Genomic DNA, 22022 nt, shown 5'->3' with positions numbered 1-22022 from the left:
AAAATCTATTCTATACCTACCTACCTTACCTGTACCTCCCAGTCGTAGTGCATATCACTCATCTAGCTTGCGCGACTCCAAACCATACCACACCTCCTCCTACAAGCCCAACAAAATGCCTTCAAGCAAAGGAGAGCCCACAGATCCCGAGCTGAGAGAGAAAGTCAAGGAAGAAGTCAAGGCCGAAGAGAAAGGTAAAGTATCCATCTATCTACCTATCCATTCGTCTATCAATCAACAAACAAAACCCTACTCTCAATAGGACTATAATCCTCCATCCCCCCTTCCAGCATGCCTACCTGCCTGCCCGACCACCTGCCCGACCACCTATTAACCTATTAACGTCTTCTTCTTCTTCTACCTAGGCGGCGGAGCGGGCAAATGGTCAGCATGGAAAGCAGGTGAAATGGCACGCAGATATGAAGCCCAGGGCGGTGACTACAAAGATACCGGCGACAACAAGAACAAGGCGCAAAAGGGCGAACCGGAGAAGAAGTAATGAGAAATTTGATAAAGAAATTACCAGGTACCTAGCTAGGTGCAGCTATCAAGGATGGGGGGAAAACAAAAGAACCACATCATCAACGTTGAGGTGGGCATCGAGAGATATTTCATCAATGCCGATAGGGGAATGATCTTTTTTGTTGAGCCTGCCACAGTGCCAGCCACCATCTGATACTTGCAAGTCATCTTTTCATAAAACTACAAGGTATTTCATATCATCAAAGACGAGAGAACGTATATCACGATCTCGGGAGTAATGCCCTCTACAGCTCAATTGCACATCGAGACATTCTCTGTGTTGAATCTGCTGGTTGTGTGCCTGTGGTATGTCTTAGAAGGTCTGGAAATCTCCTGACGACGTCTGGACACTACGACGGATGGCCCCCAACAGCCCAGATTCCAGGAAGAAAAGAGTACTTCATGCCCGGCTCTATTGAGTCTGAGGCGAATGAAAGTGGGCGACACGATAGGATGTCCCATGCAAACCAATACCCACAGAGCATTGACAATGTTGAAAATTGGAAGGAGAAACCTCAAAGTGGAGAAAATATCGGATTTCAATCGCGGGGTGGTTGTCAACAGAGCCAACCACTCGCAAGCCAACGCTTCATTCATCATACTCCGCTGCCATACCTCGTCTTCAACTAGTTCCTGTCAACAATTGAATCATGGCGTATTGGACTACGCTTCGAGGACGGCCCGGACTTTTCACGCGAACGATCCTACTCCTCGCCTTCCAGTGGAACCTCCTCCTCGTAGTCATCCTCGCCCTCGGAAACAGAGGCCTCCTGGTACTGCTGGTACTCGGAAACCAAGTCGTTCATGTTGGACTCAGCCTCGGTGAACTCCATCTCGTCCATACCCTCACCAGTGTACCAATGCAAGAAGGCCTTGCGCCTGAACATGGCAGTGAACTGGTCGCCGACACGCTTGAAGAGCTCCTGAATCGAGGTGCTGTTTCCGACGAAGGTGGAGGACATCTTGAGACCACGTGGTGGGATGGAGCAGAGGGCGGTCTGGACGTTGTTTGGAATCCACTCAACAAAGTACGCAGTGTTCTTGTTCTGCACGTTGCGGATCTGGTCCTCGACTTCCTTCATGGAAACCTTACCACGGTAAATGGCAGAGCAGGTGAGGTAGCGGCCGTTGCGGAAGTCGCTGGCAGCCATCATGTTCTTGGGGTCGAAGATTTGCTGGGTGAGCTCTGGCACGGTAACAGCGCGGAACGAGTGCGCGCCACGGCTGGTGAGTGGTGCGAAACCAACCATGAAGAAGTGGAGACGTGGGAACGGCACCATGTTGACGGCAAGCTTGCGAAGATCGCTGTTGAGCTGACCTGGGAAACGCAGACAAGTAGTCACACCGGACATGACAGCGGAGACAAGGTGGTTCAGGTCGCCGTATGAAGGGTTGTTGAGCTTGAGGGTGCGCATGCAGATGTCGTACAGCGCCTCGTTGTCGATACAGAATGTCTCGTCAGAGTTCTCGACCAGCTGGTGGACGGAGAGTGTGGCGTTGTATGGCTCGACGACGGTGTCGGAGACCTTTGGCGATGGCATGACAGAGAAAGTGGCCATCATGCGGTCCGGGAACTCTTCGCGGATCTTGCTGATGAGAAGCGTACCCATACCGGCACCGGTACCACCACCGAGGGAGTGGGTGATCTGGAAACCCTGGAGGCAGTCACAGCCCTCAGCCTCGCGGCGGACAACGTCAAGAACTTGGTCGACGAGCTCGGCACCTTCAGTGTAGTGACCCTTTGCCCAGTTGTTGCCAGCACCGGACTGGCCGAAGACAAAGTTGTCTGGACGGAAGAGCTGACCGAATGGGCCAGCACGGACAGCGTCCATGGTACCCGGCTCCAGATCGACGAGGACAGCACGAGGAACGTACTTGTTGCCAGACGCCTATGCATGTCACATTAGCTTTGGGCACGCTATTGTGCCTGACGCAGCAGGGAGCAACTCATACCTCGTTGAAGTACACGTTCATGCGCTCAAGCTGCAAATCAGACGTGCCATTGTACCTGCGCCGCGTCAGTTGTGCCCCCATGTCTACATTGCTGTGTCCTTCACGTACACGCCGGAGCCGTCGAGGCCATGCTCGCCAGAGATGGTCTGCCAGAAGGCAGCACCTATTTGATTGCCCTTTGCGATGTCAATTTCCACTCGGGTCGTGTCGAATTGGCGCGTATACGTACACACTGGCCGGTTTGGAGGTGGACCTGTCACCACATTGCTGTCAGCCTGCAGTCTAAATGGACAATGCCGTCGCCGTGGCATCTGGCCGCACACGCGTGCCCCGCGCGGCGGTGGCATTAGGGGCGGTGTGGTGCGGACTTACGATCTCACGCATGCCTGGAATTTTGGCGGTGTTGTATTAAGTGTTGGTTTGGGGAAGGGTGTTGTTTGCGGCGGGAAGATCAGACACGAAGTCTCGAGCGATGTTGTTGTTGTGGTGGTGGTGGTGGTGGTGGAGTCGGACGAACGACAGTGGAAGGAGAGGAGCGGTGGGTGTTTTGATTTGGAGAGCTCCTGCCAGGCAGGGCAGGTCGCTTCTACCAATCAAATGCAAAGCGTGTGGGGAAGTCGCGCTGAGGCAGGAACGAACCCGAAGCCAATAATTATCCCTTCTTCCTTCCCCATCGGAGGACGGAGGATCAAAGGTCGAGGGTTGTATATTGTGCACCGCCATCACATCGTCGTCGCCCTCGCCGTCCCCGTCCCCGTCCCCGTCTCCGCCGCCATGGCATCTCTGCGTCTCGCTGTGCCTCGCGCCGGCTTCTCCCTCCATTCCCGTCAACTGCAGCATCTGCGGATCCTTCCAGCAGTGCGACATGCCTCGACGGACAAGCCCACGCCTCCCAAACCGCGGGTCTTGGAGAAGCCAGACAAGTTCCGGCCGCCATCGCATCCCGCAAGGCTGCGAAGCAAGACAAGATATACATATGGACCCGATTTGACGCCGACGCAGAGGACGAGGCGCTATCCACACATGATGCCGCCCGAAGGGACATTCATGCATTGGTTCTTGACGAATCGCGTAATTCATCTGTGGATCTCATTGGTACGCGACTCGCCTTGCACACTTCCACAGATACGACTAATGTAGCACAGGGCATTCTTGTATCCCTCGTTATTGGCGTTTGGATCAGCGACTTCCTCCACAATACTCCGTATTATGATATGCTGCCTCCTCGGAGCATGTTCTTCTCGCACCCAATTGCCTATATTAGCCGCTGGCTAGAGACATACAATTTACATGTGGCATTTGTGACGGCTCAGACAGCCGAGAAGCGCAGGCAAAAAGTTGATGATGTGAGAAAACGGTCAGAATATCGCAAAGCACATGGCTTGGATCAGGCAGAGGGTGGACTGTTCGGAGGATGGAGTGCAAAGGGTGATGACGAGAGCATGGGACCTGCACTTCGAGAGGACAATGTGCGGCTCGCTGGTCAACAGGGTTTGGGAGCAAATACCAATCTGGGCGAAGAATCTAAAAACACAGTGGTGGGTCAGGCTGGCGAGAGTAAAGAGACATATGTGGACTTTGAAGGGAAGCAGCAGCCCGTACAGAAGAAGTGGTTTGGGCTGTTCTAGGTCAATGGCCAACAACCATGTTCGAGGCTTTCCTTTAAGAAGACGGAACAACCTGCGTGATACTCCTTCATGTTGGTGTCCTGGCGATCCCACGACGGCAGACATCCACAATGTGGTGTCCCTCTCCAGAGTCCATCTAACACCGGCAGTATCACAAGTGGTGTGGCTGACCTGGACATCATGATGCTGATCAGCATTGTCGTGATACCCGCCCCTAGGAAGTCCCAGCTCGGCGCAGATACCGACTTGTTTTCTGACGCCCTCCAGATTGCGCTTGTAGCGAATTGCTACTGTTGCGTGACTCGATAGGTCAGCCATCCTACGAGACTTGCACCCGTCACATCCATGCGCTGCGGTCAGCTGGATCTGTGACTTTGAAATGTCCAAGGCAAACTGTGCCAAATAGTAAGAACATGTAGCAAATAGGAGAAGTCTGCGCATGCACACATAAATCAGAAGCAAACATGCAGCCCCTGGAGGAATCCGCGGGAATCCTCCTCAGACGGGGCAGAATAAAAAGTAGAGCACCTTTCCACGTTTTGAACGCGTCTGAAGCTTCTACGGTATTCTCTTTGATCTATTGAACGCTTCAGTAGCTCTCTCTCTACCTACTATATGTTCTTAAACCTGCTAACCTGCTACAGTATATTGCTAACCTAACTGTACCTATAGCATATTGCCGGCTTACCTGTTTGGGTAACCTATAACACCTAAGGTGTCCGCAGGTTGCTACAGAGTACAAATGCTCCTATTCAGCTATTCAACTATATTGCTCTGTAAGGTACCTACAGATATTTGCCTCCTATATACAGGTATACGACACGAGTTAATCTATTAAACAACATATACTACAAACGATACGGCAGGGTCTCTAGAACAACCGGAAACCTGCGAGTACGACATACGCCGTTTAGCGCGAATTCGCATGCCGTGGAACGTGTGCAAAGCGAGATATGCCGGCAGCACTCTTTCTATACCGGGAGGACAGCTAGAAGCTGTATCAATCGATGCTGCGAATCTTTGCTATTTCTACAAGACGCTGCTTAGGTTAAACTCGATTTCGAGGTCGAGTCGAGTCGTAGGCCTATCTTTTAAAAAAAGGATGTTCGCCTATTTAACTGACCACTTAGTAATAGGAAAATGAGCACATCGATAATATATGCTCCGAGTAGTTTCAAGAAGACTTGTAGCCTCCGTGATCAGCGCCTAGGTGTGGTTCATCGTGGACAGTCATGATGTCGGGTGCACATGGCTATCTCCCTGGACGCAATCTACTTCATATCGGCCTCCTCTTGCGGCAGCTCCACCTTATTGCCATGCATTACTAGTTGCGCCAAACAGGCTCGAATCATTGTTCGCTCGCAAGCCGATTCGACGGAGGATCTGGCAGTTGTTCTGCAGGTATCTTGCTGGCAGCGTGGAGCGAAGGCAGTATGCGACGTCCTGATGGGTGTGGTAGCGCTTGCCCTCGGATGTGTGTCGATACTGATTTGCAGTTTACGGACTGAGGTCCTTCATGTCGGCCGCCTGCCCTTGGCTATTGGCTCGCTACTCAACTGAGATGTCCACCGCATGGCCGTCATGCTTCTAGAGTACATGTGGGATCGAGTCATACCATGTTCATCTGCGCTGCATCAGTCGCCCCACGAGACGATCAGGTTCATGCACCCATTTTGTGGCATGAGACCGTCCGACTGTTCACTCGCGCTTCTTCGCGTACAGTGGCCTGGTCCGACCGTTCGAATGTCAGAATCGAAGTCGTTGAGCTCAATCAGCGGCTGGTGGTGTCGCGTGGCCGTCGGCACGGATTCGCGCCAAAATCAAGTGAAGCTGGAACAGCTATTCCAATGCCAATTTCTACGAGCGATGAGTGAAGCACTCAGGGCACACCGCTTCGGCCACTCGCGGAATAGCGATCATCTATTGAAGGCTCCCGCAGTCGCTATCGATCAGCTTGACCAGCGTTATGAGCCCATTCACTCAATTCGCGTGGCCTGTGGAGATTGTGGCTTCACGCGATAAGTGGATTGCTCGTTCGACGCGTGAGAACCGGTCGTGGAAAAGCACACGGCGGTCTACGGAACCCGCAGAGGTTCGTTGCAATTCCCTGGATAAGGGGGACCTGCTGCGCTACCTACTGCTGAGCGAAGTGGCGGTGAGAACTATACCAGTCGCCATGTTGGCCAACTGGCGGGATCCCACAATCTGGAGTCATCCGCGCAGCCACAAGGGCAGTGAGTGAAGCAGAGTCGACAATGGAAAGCTATCTCAGTGCAGGACGCGTTTGCAGGGGTCTGCCTCCTATTGTCACACACAGCCAAAGTTCCTCACGCACTGTATTTATTGCTCACATCAGTTTCTGCTTTTCGGCCTTTCTATCTTACTTACAAGGACACTGGGCACGATTGAGCGCCACCGTACCAAGGCCGTCCAACACCACAGCAATGACCACGATGAAGCCGGATCCCCAGGTGATGCCGTCCAGCTCGCACGCAACGCCGTCGCCGGTCAACGAGTCAACTGGCCATCTCACCGGCTTTCACGATCTCTCTGGAGAGATTAGAAACACAATCTACCGCATGTCGCTCACCAAGGACAAGTCAATCTCAATTGTCCGCCTGTACGACCTTGACAAGCCCAAGCCGAAGCCTAAGCTGGTAACGGGTATATCGTTTCGAACCAGGAGGTCGACGCTACCATTTCCCGACAAAGTGTATGATCGCGAGTATGTTCCGCCAAAGTTTCGCGCTGCCTTGCATCCTGGACTGATATGTTTTTCTCCATAGTTTGATTCACAATTTGGGCACCGCGCCGCCAGCTCTGCTTCAAGCAAGCAAAAGCATCCGCCAGGAGGCATCGCAGATCTACTATCTGGAAAACACTTTTTGCTTCGTCGACAGTGCTCTTCATGCCAACGCCGTTGATCACTTCTTCCTTCAGGTCGGCAAGCTCTGGCCCAAATTTTTACAAGTCGAAATCTTCCGCACCATCCGTAAGTCAAGCAATCGCCACCCTTTCATCACGATGTCTCGGCCCGAGCGAGCACGCAATTTGCTATGATGCGTACTCGAGGACGGACCTAGACAACAGACATGCTGACCTGCGGGTGTTGTGATCAGGTCTTGCATGGCGCAAGGAGCCCGTTGAAGTTCGCTTCACCCTCCGCGGTGATGATCCATGCGGCTTCCTCGCCATCAAGTACCCGAAGTACATCGAGAAGGTCTCCGTGGTAGGATTCGCAGTGATGAGAGGCCCGTACAACGAGCCATGTAGATGTAAGCACACCTTGATTGTGACCCTCGACGAGACAGTCGCTGACTCAGATCCATCACTGCTAGGTGAAGTCCGGAGCATGGCCCGTCATACTGGCGCTCCTCATAGCAAGCAGCGTACCGGACGCGATCTCTGGAGCTTTTTGGTGTCCTACACCGCGCTGCTCAACTCTGAGGCCACGCAAGATTTCATGGACATTTGCGCGACGTGCGGAACGATTTACAGGACCTGAAGCAGGGTGTCACCGAACGGGTGCCGGGCAGGTCAGCGAGACTAAAAGGAGCAAAATAGCACAAATATTCGCGGCACCTCTGCTGCCGCGAGGTCTATACCTCTAAACTGTCAGCAGCTGCATCCTCGAGCTGCAGCACTGAGTCTGTTCTTTTCCCACGTGGCGTCCTGGCCTCCTGTATGAGCTTTCGCAAGCCTTTGATCATGCTCTCTCGTTCCACCGACTCGGCATCTGCGCTTCCCGCCCAGCGAATCTTACAATCGGCATCAACGAGATATACATAGCCGACCTTTTCGTTGAGCAGACCAATGGACTCTTTCATGACATCGTCCACGCCTCGCCGCACCATGAAGTACCTCTCTTGCTCGTCCTGTGACAACTGACTCCTCAAATTAGCGCGGAACGCCTGCAGCACCCACCACCGTAGGGTATTGTCTTCAAGGTTGATCCACACCCTCTGTGCCACGTCTCTGTTCTCCCGCAGCACCTGGTGTAGCTCAGGATTATGCTTCTCATGCACAAAGGTATCGACTTGCTCCTGAGCCCAGGTTCCCGACACAATGGACACCACACTGACTTTGCCCTCCATCAGCTCGCAGGTGTCTCGACCCAGCCCCTGGTATCCATCATTGCGGCGGCCTCCTGCCTGGTCTAACAGGCGCGCTGCATCCTTCCGTAGCGTCTTTCCGAAGAAGTTGGGAAACCACAAGCTTACATCGGCGCGAAAGAGTCGTTCATTGGACTTGAAGATCTTGCCTCGATGGAAGCGTAGATTGCTCCAGTCTCGGAAGTAGGGTTTGCTGATTTGTTTCGTCATTGCCGCACGTCGCTCCATGTGCTTGGTGAAGTCGACAAAGTCGTCTCGTCGCTCGCGCAAGGTGCGGTGGTCCAAGCCCATGTTCTGGCCGGGCTGAGGAGGATTGGGCATGCCGATGGGGCGCGTGAGGGGGCGCGGGATGTGTTCCTCATCGTCGTCTGACTTGGATCGCTTGCGGAAGCCGGGCTGCGCGTCGGCCGCTATGCGCGCGGCCAGTGGGGGTGCGGTCTGGTACGGTCGTGGCGGAGGAGGAGGTGGTGATGGTGGTGATGGGGGCATCGAGGCGTAGCATCGCCGTGACCGTGACCGAGACCGTGCCAGTGCCTGTGACCGGAGACACGGCAGGGACTCTTGCACGGCCATGGCGCGCATCACGCGCAGGCATAGCAGCGAGGGCGACTGCATCTCTGTTGCTCACGTCGACGTCGCAGTGCTCGAATATTGCAATACCTTGGTACCTACCTGCCCGACCCATTGATCCCACACATTCGCAGACTTAAGGTAAGACTCGACTCCACGTACTCGACCGAACTTCGGCCCCAGGCATAACCCCCGAGCATTCCGAACTGTCAGGTCCTCTTTTTTGTCTCAGGAGGTACTATAAGGTCAGGTACATACCTACATGTAGGTAATATCACCTGGTACTTCTTTGCGGTGGTGGTAGTACTACTGCATTATAGCTTGTTTCACTCACCCATGCTCCATCCCTCCCCCGGACGTCACCGTCGCGTCCCACGTCCGTCTGTCGCGTAATGAGTGACTGTTGTCCCACCGCGGAGGTATCTCCGGGTGGACCTCTCGGCGCCTGAGGCACGACACCTAGAAACGGAGGTACGGAGGTAGGGTCTTTGGAAGAGCGGGCAGGGTCCGGTCACATGCTAGTGGATCCCAATAAACTACCAAGTAGGAGGTACCGAACCTGCATATAATGTACTGTGTACATGTCAATTGTACTTTACGCTAGGAGGTACCTCCTAGGCTCCTAGGTACCCACTTCATACCTGACGCACGGACGATATGGCTTTCCTGGCTGTTTGGAGCTACCTCCTACCTCCTATCAGGTAGCCCTTTTCTTGGTTGGCCGCTCTTCCATGATATACATGTAGGAGGTATGTACATGTAGTTGCGATCAATCGATCCGTCGTGGATCGAGCGATCGCAAGGCCGTCAGGCCCTAGATACTGTGTGTCACAACGTCAGCCTTGCAGAAGCGAGTCCTGCACGGCGATTGTCGCCAAACGTCGGTTCTTCAGGCCAGCAGCTTGGCGTGAGAGCATGTTCGGCTACGTACAATACGACACGATAACGCTAGTTCTGTAGCCGGATGTGCAGATTTGCCCGTCGGCACTCATGATTGCCTGAAGATTGCAAGCGCCACATCAACTTTGCAGGGTGAAGTGCTTCCTGCTCCATTTACTAGTATACTGATCAACCTGCTGAAGCCGCTAGTCTTGCCTCGGGATCACTCACGCGTGAAATCTCTAACCTTTCCGCTGACCACTTTCATTGGGACTCGACGACGCCGGAAGCCCCTGGTCATCCTCGCTTTTGAAAGCACTTCGACAAACTCTATCGAACTGCTGAACTACCTCTGGATCGCACACGAGATCTCGATGACGGCGCATCAAGGCAGAAGTGTAGTTAGCTACAGTTCACAGGGCTCATATGGTACAATCACTGCTTCAAGCGGTCCTTGTGACTCCATATTGATATGAGGCTCAAAGAGACCTCTCGATGCCGAAAATATCCCAAAATGCTTAACCTGACAACCTCAGACCGTTGTCCTCCCAGCCCTCCGGGTTTGAGCGTCTATTCGTCAGTCGATCTGCCTGATTCAGTAACCCTACTTCAGCCTTTTATCTCAGTGGTACTCAAACTGCTCGTACTACTCCATCACCGATAACACTGGCTGCATTAAGCTTCTGCCATGCCGCGACATGGCTTCTTTGGCCAATCACAGGCCCCTCTTTCAATAGTGAGTAGGAGGTAGTGGGAGCTAGGAGGGATTGACTGGTCCCATATTTGATTGGTCAAACAAAGTCAGGGAAGACGCTAGTACGCGGCCCGTGAAGTCGAAACCCCTAATCCACCAGCCCGGCGAGTCTAAGCCCGTTGAGATAATCAGCCTTACTGTTTCCTTCACTGCGGGCCCCGGCTCTCACGTTCTCCGCTAAAAGTGTGCATGGTTGTCCACTTCACTGCTTCCTACAGTCCACGACCGCTTAGTGAAGTGAGCCCACGCCCTTATTCCGGAGTGCAGCACCATGCTGACGTATGTATAGGTATTGTGCTATTAGCGCCGAGGAGAGGGCAAATCTGCGCGCATTCCGATTATGACTAAAGCCTTGCACCTTCGTAGCTTCCAGTAGAGGTAGTGTAGCATCGTTACTGATGCCCTATCTGTGCCGAATGTTACGTATTGTTGTGGTCCTGGTGGCGGGTTCCAGTACTCCACTGCAGCGAAGGGAGGCTTACTACAGTGTTCGTTGCGGACGAGGGCCCAGAAGGCAGCATCTCAACGTCCTGGAGGACTAGTATTCGAAACCAATCACAACAATAACGACAAAACGTGGTCGTCTCACTTGTATTGTGGGCAGTGCTGTCAACGCATGAAGAGATCAGACATGGGTCGCTACCTGGGTCAGGTACATGTAGTTAGGAACTTAGGACGCGGACTCCTTAGCTGGAAGCTAGTTCTAATGCAGCCAGCGCGGCATAGGTATCGGCTTCTGGAGTCACTCGCTCGGACACCGTTTGCCCGACTGCTTGTGAACACCACATTCCGCAAGTCGTCAAGTTAAGACTGTTGAAGCTCAATTTCCGATATGGCGGCGTGTTCTTAGAGCGACACTGGACTGGTAACGCTTGATATTAGACCCGGAGTCCGGCTTAAGGTAGACTCACTCTTGCTTCGAGATCCGGACTGCACTACTATGGAACCCGCTTCGGACACTGATGGAGGAGCCTCATGGCTACCAAGTATAAGAAGAGACTCGTCATGGACATCACGGCGACCATCACAGCATCCAGAATCAGTTCAACAACAGTGTCCACCAGTTACAGTCCGGCTCCAGTGCCATTGCTACAGTATCAGCACCGCCAGTCGACGGAGCCGAGCTACAGACCCAAGTGTACCACCAAGAAGACAAATTCCATTCACAACGACGATGTTTCGACCTACCTACACCTCAGAAGACGAAGCGGATCAACACCTGCCTCGCATCCTCATGTTTCATGGCGGTGGCACGAATTCTCGCATCTTTCGAGCACAAACGCGTGTGGTACGCAGGCTACTACGACCATACTTCCGCTTCGTCTTCGTAGAGGCACCTTATGTCTCTCACCCTGGCCCCGATGTGGTGAAAGTGTTCGAAGGCATGGGTCCTTTCAAGGGTTGGCTACGATGGCGAGACGACGACTGCTATCGAGGACACGTCGAAGCCACACAACGAATACACGATGCCATCGAAGCCGCAATGGTTGAAGACGACATGCGAGGCGGTGATGGGGAATGGGTGGGCTTGATGGGCTTCAGCCAGGGTGCCAAGCTCGCCGCCTCTCTACTCTACACACAACAATATCAACAGGAAGTGCTCGGCAAGCCTTCATCATGGCCGCGGTTCAGATTTGGAATCCTATTGCAGGGGCGAGCACCGCTGGTATGGCTCGACACCGAGGAAGAAATGCCCACAGGATTGGTGGACGCGGCGGCGTTGAGCACAGCACAATTCAACAAGTTGGCGCCTATTCCGCTCGGAAGGAGACTGCATATCCCAACACTACATGTGCATGGACTACAGGATCCAGGGCTCCAGTACCACAGAAGCTTGTTACACAGAAACTGTGACCCAAAGACTACGGGACTGCTGGAGTTGGATGTGGGACATCGAGTGCCCATCAAGCCGATGGACTGCACAGCCTTGAAAGAAGAGATTCTTGCGATAGCTAGAAAGACCAATGCAATACTATGATCACCCTCCATGTTTGCCAATGTTCTGCCCCATCCCCGGCTAAGAACCTGAAAACTGCCCTGCATGTGATATAAGTTGGGGAATACATGTGCCTACCTTCCCTGAGGTACCTATGGTTGCCCGACGAACCTGGACCCTGGCTTGGCAGTTCCTGCTCTTCTGAGTTACCTGGAGGTAGGAGGTAGGGCCAGCTCGGGTGGCGGCTTATGCAGGGTCGAGCCACCAGGGAGACAGCTTCTCCGCTGCTCGCGTTGCAGGTGACTCTACAGTACCTCCTACGTGCTTGCTGACCTGAACGACAACTGGAAAGCTTCCAGATACAATGTCTGCGCTCGATGGACGCAGAATAGGCTAGGCCCGGAAAAAGTTGCGAGATGCGCGCGCGTGCGTCTACGGGTAGGGCTGCAGTACCATCTCCCGCGGAGGGCGCGCGCGAAGCTGCCTGTAGCGAATAGCAATAGTGAAAGGCACGTGTGTGCGCGGTTGTGGGTTGAAAGTGGTGTGTAGATGTCTAAGAAAAGCGGGACACTGCAGTTTCGGAAGGTGAGGTGAGGTGAGGTGAGATGACACGGACGGGAAAGCGGCTACACGTGTAGGAGGTAGGTAGTTCTACACCTAGGTACCTGACCTAGGGAGGTATAGACCGAGCGAACTACCTCCGTAGGAGGTATGAGGTATAACTATCAATAGCTCCCGGCAGTACTTATCAGGGCCCGTGACTGCCAAGACCACGGCCAAAACTACGCTCGCTCGCTCGCTCCTTCCCTAAGTTCCCTCTCTTCTCTCTGCTCTGTCCACCTTCAAGTTTTGACCCACGCACACCTCAGGTACCTTACCTACCTAGATATGTACCTACAGTGTCATTGCGAGGTAACGCAGGCACGTTGCAGTTCACACAAACCGCCGAACGCGTCTCCACGAAGACGAGGAGCCCGGCCCTTCTCGCCGTTTCTGCGCGCCTGGCCTGTTGTGGTGTCACCTGCACCTACCTAGCCTCCCGTCCGTAAGACGAGCGAGCACCGTCCATCATCTCACCTCATCCTCCTCCTCTTCCTCCTCCCCTCGGCCGCCGACTAATACGCCATCCACCCTTCAAAAGAGAAGCGCGCCGCACCGCCACTCGACGCAATTCCCCTAGCTCTTCCTAGGAGCCCCTACGCTGGGGCGTCTATCTGCGGATCCTCCTGGACCACGCCAGATTAGGCAACTCGCCAGACTACACCAGGCATGTTCACTCAGCGCGTCAGCATCCCAAGGGCGGGGCTGCGTGGTCGAGGGCGCAGATCTCTTCAGCGACCGACGAGGCAGGCCAGACTCGTCCATGCCGGGTCAGGGACGGTGCCATTGGTCGCTCGGTACTCCCCGTTCCTGCAAGATCTGCAGGTATCCTTCTGAGGTACAGGTAGGTAGGCTTGATCTTAGACTGATGGCCTTTGTACTGGCGATGGCCACTCCTCGTCTCCTGAGTGTCCATGCGTGACTGACGTGGAGATCTTGATGCAATATAATATATTTGCGGTGCCAATGCCCCCCAATCGTCCCCAGCACAGCATTGCTCGCACCTGCACTTGCAGTGGGTGTTCCTTCTGCACGACTACTTAAGGTACTGACTATGGACGACATACCGTCGCTTGTGGTTTTTGGAGCCCTGGGCCCGTGGCCTGGGCACGACTGGCAGATGCGGCTACAGACCACGCTAAAGGAGACGCAGACGCTGAAACCGATTGCGGATGCTCTGCGTGAACTTCCTCTCCTATGGGACTCACTGACCTGCAGCGATACTGCTCTCCATGCATCTTCCGGAAAGGCTGCCGCAACGAACTTGGCGCACTGGATCACCCGGGAGACCGGTGAACACCTCTCGCTGGAAGAGGAGCGGAACGCGCTCATGATGCCCATGGCTGTCATCTCCCACGTCATCCAGTATCTCGAGTACCTGAAGCTGCGCGAGGGAGGCGCTGCCCACTCCGCTGTTCTCGAAAGCGTGACTAACGGTGGTGGTGTCCAAGGCTTCTGCGCAGGTCTACTCAGTGCGTTAGCAGTTGCCAGTGCGAAGAGCGAAGAGGACATTGGCGTCTACGCTGCGAGCTCTGTAAGACTCGCTTTCTGCATCGGCGCCTACATCGACTTCGACCAGGCCAGCTCATTCGGCTTCACAAAACTTGCAGTACGTTGGCCAGCGACAACGTCGCGAGAGACCATTGAGGATCTTCTCGCAACATACCAGGAAGTACGTAAATAATCGGCCTCTTTGTCGCCAGGCGTACATTACTTACTTAAACCAGACATACATCGCGGTAATACGAGATGAACGAGATGCCACCATCACGTGTCCGGTCTCGGTAGCCTGCTCTTTGAGACAGGAACTAGCTCGCTCCAATATCTCGGTCCGCGACACTGGCTTGCCAGGCCGATACCACACCCAAGTACATACAGGCATACCAGAGCGGATATTGAAGGCTTGCGAGGGACGTTTACAGCCCCCCTTTGTCCACACTGGCTTGGTGCGTTCCAACACCGATGGAGCTACCTTGCCAGACGACGACAATGCCACCATTGTGGCTCTGCGCAGCATACTAGAAGAACGAGCCAATTGGTATCTCACCATATCCGCTGCTGCCACTGCTTTGTCACCCACAGGCGAACGCTCTTGTATTCTTGCAGTGGGTCTGGATGCAGTCCCATCATCTGTGGCGAAACGATTCGCCACTCAAAGGATGTCTGCCAATAGTTCCGATGTGCGAGTCGGGCAACCCAAGTTCGGTGCGGTTCCAGAAGTCTCCGAAACCGATTGCTATCCAGCAGGTGCAATCGCAGTGACTGGGATGGCTTGCAACTTTCCCGGCGCGGAGTCCGTGGATGATTTCTGGGACCTGCTCAAAACAGGCAGATCGATGCTGTCAGAGATGCCACCGGAGCGCTTCCAGCCTGGCGAGTCGTCCAGATCCAAGGAGGATTTGAAGTTCATGGGAAACTTCATCGACGATATTGCTGGCTGGGATCACAAATTTTTCAGGAAATCCGCAAGAGAAGCTGCCTCCACAGACCCGCAACAGCGGCACCTCCTCCAGGTGACTTATCAGGCTTTGCAAGACTCCGGCTACTTTGCTAATCCATCACGACCGCGAGACATTGGAGCATATATAGGAGCGTGTTCAGCTGACTACGATTTCAATGTGGCATCACATCCGCCCACTGCTTACTCGACTGTAGGCACCTTGCGAGCATTTCTGAGTGGCAAAATTTCTCACTACTTCGGGTGGTCTGGCCCCTCGTTGACGTTCGACACAGCTTGCTCTTCGTCGGCTGTTGCGATACACACTGCATGTAAAGCCTTGCAGACTGGAGAATGCTCGCAAGCTATCGCGGGCGGAGCCACACTACTCAGTAGTCCATATCTATACGAAAATCTTGCAGCAGCCCATTTCCTTAGCCCGACTGGCGCCACAAAGCCCTTTGACGTAAGTGCAGATGGTTATTGTCGTGGGGAAGGCATTGGAGTTGTTGTCCTCAAAAGGCTTGATGATGCTATAGCAGACGGAGACTTCATACGTGGCGTGATCGTTGGCTCGGCCGTCAACCAGAATAGCAATTGTGTGCCAATTACCGTGCCACACGCAGCCTCACAAGCTGCACTTTATCGCAAAGCAGCCCAACAAGCGGCTATAGATCCTAAGACAGTCGATTTTGTGGAAGGTTAGTGGAACTCGGCTTGTCGCAGTCATAATGCTAACACTATGCAGCACATGGCACAGGCACGCCGGTGGGTGATCCGATCGAGATGGAGAGTATACGCGATGTGTTTGGCAGTGTCGATGAACGGACCTCTACTCTTTTCGTGTCCTCTGTGAAGGGCGCAGTCGGGCATCTGGAAGGCGCTTCCGGCGTTGCATCACTCATCAAAGCTGTGCTACAGATGGAGCATCGAGCTGTTACTCCGCAAGCATCGTTCACAAGGCTTAATCCAAGAATCCCACCACTCGCGCCACATCGCATGTGCATACCGACATCGCTGCAGAAGCTTGACGGCCATCGACTGACTGCCTGTATTAACAATTACGGCGCTGCTGGAAGTAACGCTACTTTGATGCTCGCCGAAGCGCCTCGCCAACCGCAACGTCTTCTGCCTGAGAAATCAGCGATCTGTTCCAAATATCCCATTAGACTCTGTGCCGCTTCTCCTAGCAGCATGATTGCCTCTTGCAAGTCCTTGGACCGCTTCATCTCTCGTTGGCTCGCTTCTCACACCCTGATTGAACACTCACATCTCCTGCCGAGTCTGGCCTACAGCCTGTCGAGACATGAAGACCAGCAACTCTCCCATATGGTTACATTCGCAGCGACACCGACAGATATAGGACAGCTGCAGTCCCATCTCAGGAAACGGTGTATGGACATCCACAGTGTCATCGAGACGCCCAAAGAGCCGCCTCTGGTATTATGCTTTGGAGGACAGGGTGCGGATGCTATTGCTCTGGACCGCCGTGTGTGGCAAGTATCTGCACTGCTACGGTCCCATTTAGACCGCTGCCATGAGTTGCTTTGCGAAATGGGCTACCCAGGCATCTACCCGTACATCTTTCAGACGGAACCGGTCACAAACGTGATTGCACACAACTCGATACTCTTCGCGATGCAGTATGCTTGTGCGCAATCCTGGATAGACTCTGGTCTCAAGATTGACGCACTCGTGGGGCATAGTCTTGGTCAAATCACAGCGCTGAGCGTCTCTGGGGTTCTATCACTACGAGACGGTCTCAAGTTCATTGCGGGTAGAGCTGCACTGATGCTGAAGTACTGGGGCGCCGAGCCTGGCTCCATGGTCGTACTCGATGCTGCTGAAAGCACCACACACGAGATCATCACAGCACTCCAAGAGCGGGACCCTAATCTTCAGTATGAGGTCGCCTGCTACAACGGACCCAAGTGTCACGTTGTAGTCAGTGATCGAGCATCAGCGGCAGTACTAATCGAAGAGGCAAGTAAGCGTGCTGTTCGCCACAAGCAGCTTGCTCTGCAATACGGCTTCCACTCGCGCTTCACCGATGCTCTATTTCCCCACCTTGAGCGACTTGCAGAATCACTTGAGATCCATCCACCGGAGATTCATTTGGAGAGCTGTTCTCCCAACAGTGCTTGGGAGCGACCTACTGCGAAGCTCATCGCGGCCCACACTAGAGACCCTGTCTACTTCAAACAGGCGGTGCAGCGCGTCCACGATAGACTGGGACCCTGTACATGGCTGGAAGCAGGGTCAAACTCCACTGTCATTGGGCTGACAGCGCGCATTGTAGGAGCTACAGATGGGAGCAAATTTGTACCTACAGCCCTGAACAAGACCACATCGTTGGAGCAGTTGACGGATGTCACGATCAACTTGTGGAACCGTGGACATAGGTTACAATACTGGAATTTCCACCACAGCCAGCAAGCCGATTACGAGGTGCTGAGGCTGCCGCCGTATGCGTTTGATAAGCACAGACACTGGCTGGATCTTGTCGTGCACAGACCTGAGACGCCCAACACACAGTCGTGTGAGCCGATGCTGCCGCCTGCATTACCGGCCACACTCATTAGCCTAGAAAGGTCAGACATGCAGGGCCACCATTTCATTATCAACCCATCGAGTCAAGAATACCAGAGCATAGCCAAAGGACACAATGTGTTGGGAACGTCTTCTTGCCCGCCTTCGATCTACATTGACATTGCTGCGAGAGCCGCTCTGCTTACCGGGCACAACGGCCTCGACAGCGTTTTGCCCGAGGTCACTGGTCTGAGGATCGGAACTTCTATGAGGCTCAATGTCGAAGGCAGCGTCAAACTCCTGCTAGAGGCAATGGGAACATCGTGGAAATTCACCATATTCTCTATGCATGCCAACCACAAGACACTCCACCATGCATCGGGGACTGTAAGCCTGCAAAAGCAAAACCAAGAGTTGGAAAAAGATTTTACGCGTTTCGAGATGCTCGCTAGCAGAAGCAACATTGCCGCGATTCGCTCAGATCCCATCGAGTCTCTCCAGGGAACGATGGTTTACAAACTACTGTCGTCACTAGTGGATTATGCCGAAAGTTATCGGGGAGTGCGCAGCTTGGCCACGAGGGGCAACCAGATTGCAGCCAAGGTTGTGCTGCCAAAGGCACTCGGAAACCATCTGCACGATGCCAGTATAATCAACACCGCATTCTGCAACTACTTTACGCAAGTTGCAGGCATTTATGCGAACTTCATGTGTGACTCTCCGGCAGGCTCTATCTCGAAATTGGCCAGTATAGATGTCGTGAGAACAGGCCCCAGCTATCGGCCGCTTCGTGAAGAGGGATTTTCGGAGGCTGTATATGATGTGCTGGCATACGCTACGCCTAGTACTGGAAGCGTTGCGAGCGACATTTTTGTCTATGAAGCTGCCACTGGGAGAATGGTACTTTACATTCTAGGCGCAGTGTTTGTAGTCATCGAGGATCCAGCGGCAACCACAAAGTTTCCCTCTCCGGTCACCAACGAGGAACCGACTTCACGCAGGCAGCAAGTTATTGCAACGACTCCCATGAACTTGCAGCCCGCCAAGTCAGCACCAGACGAAGCCAAGTGTACAGTCAGGGAATTGGCTGTGCCCCATCATCGATCTAGCCCAGATCCCAAGAGTGTCGTTCAAGCTGAGATAGTCCGCATCCTTGAAGACATCGCAGAGATCAATCCTGCCACAGTCCATGGAGACTCCAAGTTTGAAAGCCTTGGACTCGACTCCCTTATGATTATGGAGGTCATCGGTGAACTTTCGAGTACCTTCAGAATCGACTTGCCTCTTGACGAGCTGATGGAGCTCATAGATGTCGAGGCACTATCAAAGTACCTGACGTCCCGTGGCTGTGGACGCAGCCATGACGTGCACTTGGAATCTGATCAGGGAACTCAGTGTGGCAGCTCCTCTGCATCACCAGTCACGATGACAGTATCCGGATCCTGGGCTTCAGCATACCAGCCTACCAGTCCAGCATCTGAGTCACCCCCGCCGACAATTGACGTATCACGGAGACTTTCCTTACTCATCTGTGAACATTTGGAACTTGATAACATGCAGCTAAGCGGCGAAGAAAACCTCGCGGACCTTGGTCTCGACTCCCTGGTTGCTATTGAGATTGCGAGCGATGTGAAACGACAATTTTCCGTGGAAATTGATATGGAAGAGCTGGACGACCGATCTACCTTCGCTGATCTGTTGAGACTCGTGACGGGCCATGTGATGTTGCCAGGTCCCACGACAACAAGTCGACCACAGCCCTCGCAGTGTCAAGCGAGCCCTTGGAACAGGTCAGATTCGGTCCACATGCTGTCCACCATCGAGTTGGCCAAGCCAGATGTGGTCACTGCATCTCGAGCATTCGAAAGTGTGAAGCTATCGTTCGATTACTATGCCAACGACACTGGTTTCGTAGGCTTCTGGTCCAAAGTGTATCCCGATCAGAGCGAGCTTGTGGTTGCATATGTTATTGAGGCATTCGAACAGCTTGGCTGCAACCTGCGGGACCTTTCTGCTGGGGAAAGACTTTCGACCATGAAGGTCGAATCTAAGCACCAACACTTGCTGGAACGTATGCATGTGATCCTCGCGGATGCTCGACTGCTCGAAACTCGAAACAACAGCCATTTCCGAACATCAACACCTCTCTCAGGCAGACCGTCCGCAGAACTCTACGCCGCAATGCTCGACCGCCATCCCCAACACGCCTCAGAGACCAAGCTTTTGCACGTCACAGCTTCCCGTCTCGCTACCTGCCTCACAGGATCTTGTGACCCACTTCGTCTTCTTTTCGCGGATCCAACAGCCAAACAGACCCTCTCAGACGTGTACGAGAGCGCTCCGATGTGCCTGGCCACCACGCGCCTCCTCGGAGATTATCTACAGAAAAAAGTCTCGGCCTTCACGGACTCTGAGAGCGGGAGCAAAGCTCGACCATTCCGAGTCCTCGAAGTCGGAGCTGGGACCGGAGGAACAGCACTCTATCTTGTAGAGCATCTCCAGTCTTTGAATGTCGACTTTGAGTATCACTTTACAGATATTTCAGGTGCATTGGTTTCGGCTGCGAAACGCAAGTTCCGCAGTCTTCCGTCGACTGTGGCAGCAAACATGCATTTCGGCACCCTGGACTGCAACAATCCCTGTCCTCCATCTCTTTCGGGGACATTCGACGTGGTTATTGCAACGAACTGCATTCATGCTACACCACATGCCAGCCGTTCATGTGCAAACATCAAAGATTTGTTGATGGAGGATGGGGTATTTTGCTTGGTGGAGTTTACCAGATCGTTGTATTGGTTTGATCTCGTGTATGGCTTATTGGAAGGTTGGTGGCTATTTGATGATGGAAGAGTACACGCGTTGGCTGATGAGAAGTTCTGGGAGAAGAGTCTGAAAAATGCTGGCTTTGAGGAGGTGAAGTGGACGGATGGGGACTCGGCGGAGAGTCAAACTATGAGGTTGATTTGTGCTTTTCCTTGACAGGCTCCGTGCGGCAACGGTGGGACGATGGCGGCGTGCTTTTTTATAAGATGCATCGCACAATTTTGGGTGGTATCGGGGCATTATGATAGATCATTCATGGACTTTTGTCGGGTGAGGTGCCCATTCTTCTTCTCCAGTCATCCAGCGCCTTGTCAGCATCAGCTGTCTCGTTTTCACATCGCTCGCCAACCAGATTCCACGTCCTGCTCCGGATGATCGTTTCCACCATTCTCTCGTTGCGAACCAGACCAGCGAGTGACTCGGTCCTTGTGTCCCGGGGAAAGTAGCGTGCACTATACGGGTCCAGTCTCTCATCGACAATGCGTTCGCGAGCCCGAGCATCTTCCGTTTCTCTCAGCATGTGGTCGGGGTCGTCCGGATCAGGCGAAGTTGCCACGCCCGCACAATAATTGAGCACATCGGATCGACTTTGCCAGGAACTAGAAGAAAAAAAAGAAGAGATAGAAAAACCAAAGCATCAGAGCAGAAAACTTTGGGGCGAGCGAGTTGTGAGCTGTAAGGGTATCACCACGTACGGAAAAAGCACCCGGTCCTGAAAGGTTTGACATGTGGTCGAGTCTATCATTGCTCGCCGGCCCATAGGTCGTTGATGCCGGCCCATCGTCGTCATCGTCGTCGATGAGGAATCAAAAGGGTTTGCGCTCGGCGTGACCAAAGCGTTGAGGTTTTGGGTGATGGTGTCGTCGATGGCGGATCGAGATATGCGTAAGAAATCTGCGTGGATACACGGGGGTGTGAGTTTTGCGGTCTCGATATGGGCAGTGACAGCGCCACGGACGTGCACAAGGGAGGTAGGCGAGGGAAGGGAAGAGGAGGATTTATTCACCTCGCAGTGCCGTCTGATTGAAGCAGAATTGGGGCGTGAGACGGGGTGGCGGTGCCACTGGCGGAGATGAGGACATGGTCGGTGGTGGTGGTGGTGGTGGTGGTGGCGGCGGCGGTGGCAAACAGCGGGGACGAGGACGTGGGCTCAAAAGTTGCTAGAAGGACGTTGGAGAGCTGTACGAACGCAGAAACGGCTACAAGTGCCTGTATGTCGGAGGTCATTCACAATATGTATACATGGACCATATGGGGATGCCAATGGTGATCGTCGGGA

The 22022-nt window shown here is 53.6% G+C and overlaps 8 protein-coding genes across 8 annotated transcripts; 5 read left to right on the top strand and 3 right to left on the bottom strand.

The window, feature by feature from the left end:
* Nucleotides 1-115: 115 nt before the first annotated feature.
* Nucleotides 116-499, top strand: SEPMUDRAFT_32605 (uncharacterized protein; the record flags this gene model as incomplete). The annotated part of the gene is made up of 2 exons (XM_016908504.1): nucleotides 116-194; nucleotides 366-499. 2 exons carry the CDS (start codon nucleotides 116-118, stop codon nucleotides 497-499), a joined length of 213 nt encoding a protein of 70 aa, XP_016765643.1.
* Nucleotides 500-963: 464 nt separating this feature from the next.
* On the bottom strand, nucleotides 964-2973 carry SEPMUDRAFT_146519 (tubulin beta chain). Its single transcript, XM_016903703.1, has 5 exons — nucleotides 2848-2973; nucleotides 2705-2728; nucleotides 2584-2651; nucleotides 2476-2530; nucleotides 964-2411 (listed from the first exon to the last, which is right to left on the bottom strand). Exons 1-5 carry the CDS (start codon nucleotides 2857-2859, stop codon nucleotides 1227-1229), a joined length of 1344 nt encoding a protein of 447 aa, XP_016765642.1. The 5' UTR covers nucleotides 2860-2973; the 3' UTR covers nucleotides 964-1226.
* Nucleotides 2974-3169: 196 nt separating this feature from the next.
* SEPMUDRAFT_146518 (uncharacterized protein) lies at nucleotides 3170-4629 on the top strand. Its single transcript, XM_016903702.1, has 2 exons — nucleotides 3170-3570; nucleotides 3621-4629. Exons 1-2 carry the CDS (start codon nucleotides 3250-3252, stop codon nucleotides 4101-4103), a joined length of 804 nt encoding a protein of 267 aa, XP_016765641.1. The 5' UTR covers nucleotides 3170-3249; the 3' UTR covers nucleotides 4104-4629.
* Nucleotides 4630-6583: 1954 nt separating this feature from the next.
* On the top strand, nucleotides 6584-7091 carry SEPMUDRAFT_28768 (uncharacterized protein; the record flags this gene model as incomplete). The annotated part of the gene is made up of 2 exons (XM_016908445.1): nucleotides 6584-6723; nucleotides 6890-7091. Coding segments are annotated over 2 exons (342 nt in total), but the record flags the coding sequence as incomplete, so codon positions are not given.
* A 258-nt stretch (nucleotides 7092-7349) lies between these two features.
* SEPMUDRAFT_122873 (uncharacterized protein) lies at nucleotides 7350-8987 on the bottom strand. Its single transcript, XM_016901805.1, has one exon. It carries the CDS (start codon nucleotides 8786-8788, stop codon nucleotides 7703-7705), a length of 1086 nt encoding a protein of 361 aa, XP_016765639.1. The 5' UTR covers nucleotides 8789-8987; the 3' UTR covers nucleotides 7350-7702.
* Nucleotides 8988-11393: 2406 nt separating this feature from the next.
* SEPMUDRAFT_113508 (citrinin biosynthesis oxydoreductase CtnB) lies at nucleotides 11394-12396 on the top strand (the record flags this gene model as incomplete). The annotated part of the gene is made up of 2 exons (XM_016901035.1): nucleotides 11394-11556; nucleotides 11621-12396. 2 exons carry the CDS (start codon nucleotides 11394-11396, stop codon nucleotides 12394-12396), a joined length of 939 nt encoding a protein of 312 aa, XP_016765638.1.
* Nucleotides 12397-14020: 1624 nt separating this feature from the next.
* On the top strand, nucleotides 14021-21630 carry SEPMUDRAFT_77864 (ketoacyl-synt-domain-containing protein). Its single transcript, XM_016910176.1, has 3 exons — nucleotides 14021-14626; nucleotides 14682-16092; nucleotides 16140-21630. The coding sequence occupies exons 1-3, from the start codon at nucleotides 14075-14077 to the stop codon at nucleotides 20897-20899; spliced, it is 6723 nt and encodes a 2240-aa protein (XP_016765637.1). The 5' UTR covers nucleotides 14021-14074; the 3' UTR covers nucleotides 20900-21630.
* On the bottom strand, nucleotides 16755-21825 carry SEPMUDRAFT_160761 (uncharacterized protein; the record flags this gene model as incomplete). The annotated part of the gene is made up of 3 exons (XM_016907906.1): nucleotides 16755-21342; nucleotides 21439-21637; nucleotides 21750-21825. 3 exons carry the CDS (start codon nucleotides 21823-21825, stop codon nucleotides 20997-20999), a joined length of 621 nt encoding a protein of 206 aa, XP_016765636.1. The 3' UTR covers nucleotides 16755-20996.
* Between the last annotated feature and the right edge of the window lie 197 nt (nucleotides 21826-22022).

This window comes from Sphaerulina musiva (assembly GCF_000320565.1).
Source record: "Sphaerulina musiva SO2202 unplaced genomic scaffold SEPMUscaffold_1, whole genome shotgun sequence".
NCBI lineage: Eukaryota > Fungi > Ascomycota > Dothideomycetes > Mycosphaerellales > Mycosphaerellaceae > Sphaerulina > Sphaerulina musiva.
Note: the sequence above shows the minus strand (reverse complement) of the source record. Positions and strands in the feature narration are given on the sequence as shown.